Here is a 2959-nt window from a genome sequence, read left to right as displayed (position 1 = left end):
AAGACAGGGGCCACATCGTCTTAAATTCTGTGTCCCCCAAAACCTAGCACACTGCTTGGCAATAAGGAGGTGCTCAAAAACTTAAAATATATCCTTTCTCCTGGAAGTCTTCCCTGATCACCCCAGGCACTGAGGGCATTTTCTGTCCTGGCATCCTATGTACACTAGGGCTGAGGTTGTGCATTCACTGTGCAGGCTGGCACCTCGCCTTCCCACTAGAGTGAAGCCTTTTGAAAGCAGAGAGGAGGGACCCTCTGTCTCAAACTTACTACAGTATTTATCAAAGAGCATTGTAAATACTTGGTTCCCGGCCACCTCCATACCTTTACCCACACGGTGCTCCCTAACTGACCCCTCTCCGTGACTGCTAAGAACATCGACTGTTTGTTTCTCCCATGTCTTCCACTCCCCTGGCAACAGTCCCTCAACATTTCACTGGGAAGCCACAGGAAGATCTGAAGGAGGTGAATCCTTCTTCCTACCAGTCAGCACATACCATCGCTCTGGCCGTAGTCATTGGCTCAGGGCTTGGCAACTTGCCAAGCAGACCCAATCAGAGCTGATGCAAAACTTGCCAGTACTTTTTTGTTTTGTGAGAAGCATTGTTTCTTTTCTGAAGGAAATACAGGAGGAAATTCTAATTTCCTTCAGATGGTGTGGAATAAGAGACTGAGGGTTATCACGGAAGCAGCCATTTGGAGAACACGTGGGAGCCGCCTGATGCTAAGGGGCTGCAAGGGTATTACGGGGAGGCTGAAGGAAACCTTGAGTCTTCAGTGTGATGGTTTGAACTGCTGGATCGAACTTTGCCTGAAGACACCCAACCCCTGGTCTCTACTATAAAATGAGTAATATTTCCCCTTTATTCTTGAAACTCACTTGAGTTGGCTTTCCTGTTGCCTGAACATGCAAGACTCTGACTTGCTACACAGTCCCTTTCCTTTCCATCCACTGGTCCCCCTCCTCCCTGAAACCACAGGATATGACGAGTGCTCCTCTTCCCTCCTTACCTTCCAGCACAGTGTGGGCCAAGACTGGTGAGGGCACAGTACGGGAGGCCCCTCAGGGTCATCGCTGAGGGTGGTACCTGCACAGTCCTCGTAGAAGAGGTGCAGATAGGAGCGGACCCCATACCATTTGCCGTCTTCCACGTTCGGGCCTCGGCTGCAGCCACAGGGACGGTCACAGCTCGGCATCCTGGGTCCCTGTGGGGTGGGCCAGGTGCAATGGACAGAGGGAGGGGTCAGCGAGGGCTGCCCATGGAGACTCTCCAAGGACCCCTGAATTTTCATGCTCCTTTTACCTCTCCACACATTTTAAGCAACTCACACTCTTAGCAGAGCCTGCCCTTCTGGAATTCTGGCCTGTCTTTCCCTGAGTATAGTGAGAATAAGCCAAGGCCTTGCGTGTTTAGCCCATAGCCTGGCAATTTGTTGGTGGCAATAAATGGGCGTGTTAACTCTGGAGGTAGCCCAGGCTGGGACTGTGGGTTCTGGAGCCTGACTGGCTGGTTTGGAATCCAGGATCCACCACGTCCTGGCTGTGTGACGTTCAGCAAGTGTTTTCACCTCTCTGAGTCTCAGTTTCCTCATCTGTAAAACAGAGCTGATCATATACCTGCTTCATACAGTTATTGTGTCCAGTGCCAAGAAATGATAGCTTCTGTGATTATCACCGTGATGTCTTCGTTGTTTTATCCTGAATCTCTCAAGTCCCATGTCTAGAGTGAGAGCTCCTCATCTCCATTTCCTCTCCAAATGTCTTCCCCTTAATTTCCCCGCCTTTCAAGGTACTCTGGGGGCTAACTGTCATGGCTGTCACTTGTCCCACAAGGTGGAGCTCCCCAAACTGCAAGGTCCTCAAAAATCCCTCCCCAGGGCTGCCCTTTCAGAAGGCAAAAATCTCTAAGTCCCAAGACATCTTGACTCCATAGAAGGTGACAATCAGAGGCCCTCAGGCTACAGGGCTGAGGTTCAAGATCGGATTTCTATAGACACCTTTCTAAGGATCTTGCTTCTCACAAGTGGAGACACAGAGGCCTAGGGAATGGAGGGTACTGTGTATCCACACATCTTTAGGACTAAAAGCAAAGGGGTTGGGAGATACTGGGAGGGACTGGGCTCCCCTCCACCCCATGATGGCTCGAAGGCCCTCTGAACAGCTTCAAACAAAATGAAGTAATGTGGTTACACTGAAGGATAAGACAAACTTCTAGCCCCCTCTCGTTTCTAGACTGTGGCCTTCAAATCCTGTGTAGAGAGACTCACCAGCACACAAACAGATACCACAGAAACACACATACACATACACACACACACACACACACACGAGAGACATACACAGATAGATGCACACACACACACACCCCAACACAAACACACAAACACCACAGAGACGTACAGACAGCCACACGTAGACCACATAGAGACACACAGCACAAAGAGGCACACCACACAAACCCATACACACAGACACAGACACACACACACACAGCGCGTATTGGAGGTAATCCTATGGATCCACAATGGCACAGAGGTGCGGCTTTAACACTCGTCCATAAATCGCAGGTCTCCACAACTCTCACCCAAAACGCACGCGGGGAACGGAAAAAGCGTAGAAGACATCGCCCCGCCCTCTCTCCCGCAATTGACAGACAATGAGAAAAGCGCAAGACCAAAAACGAAAGACGGAGAAAGAAGACCGACTGAAGTCGGTGGGGAGAGCCGGCGCCCCCGGAGGGGCGAAGGGGGCGGGCAGAGGCGGGACTCTACAAAGGGGTTGGCCAGAGCGGGGCCCGCCCCGGGGAGGAGGCCGGGGTGGGTGAGAAGACAGCAACCACTGTCGATGGTCCTGGGGGGTGGGGGCAGGGGGGGCGCGGGGTTCATACGCCTGGGTTAGCTCCTCCCTTGCATCTCACTGTCCCTTTTCTCCAAACACACACGATCACCTGATCCCAGTG

The 2959-nt window shown here is 51.8% G+C and overlaps 1 protein-coding gene across 1 annotated transcript in view; it reads right to left on the bottom strand.

Annotated features, from left to right (window-relative positions):
• Window positions 1-1196, bottom strand: part of NRSN2 (neurensin 2) — a 2800-nt gene extending 1604 nt beyond the window's left edge. The window contains exon 1 of the mRNA XM_010841767.1: window positions 1011-1196. Within this exon, the coding sequence (XP_010840069.1) occupies window positions 1011-1196 (186 nt within the window). The remainder of the gene's footprint in view (window positions 1-1010) is intronic.
• Window positions 1197-2959: the final 1763 nt, after the last annotated feature.

This window comes from Bison bison, unplaced genomic scaffold, assembly GCF_000754665.1.
Source record: "Bison bison bison isolate TAMUID 2011002044 unplaced genomic scaffold, Bison_UMD1.0 scf7180017864167, whole genome shotgun sequence".
Taxonomy (NCBI): domain Eukaryota; kingdom Metazoa; phylum Chordata; class Mammalia; order Artiodactyla; family Bovidae; genus Bison; species Bison bison.
The sequence above is the reverse complement of the archived record's forward strand: the minus strand, read 5'-3'. Positions and strand labels throughout refer to the sequence as shown.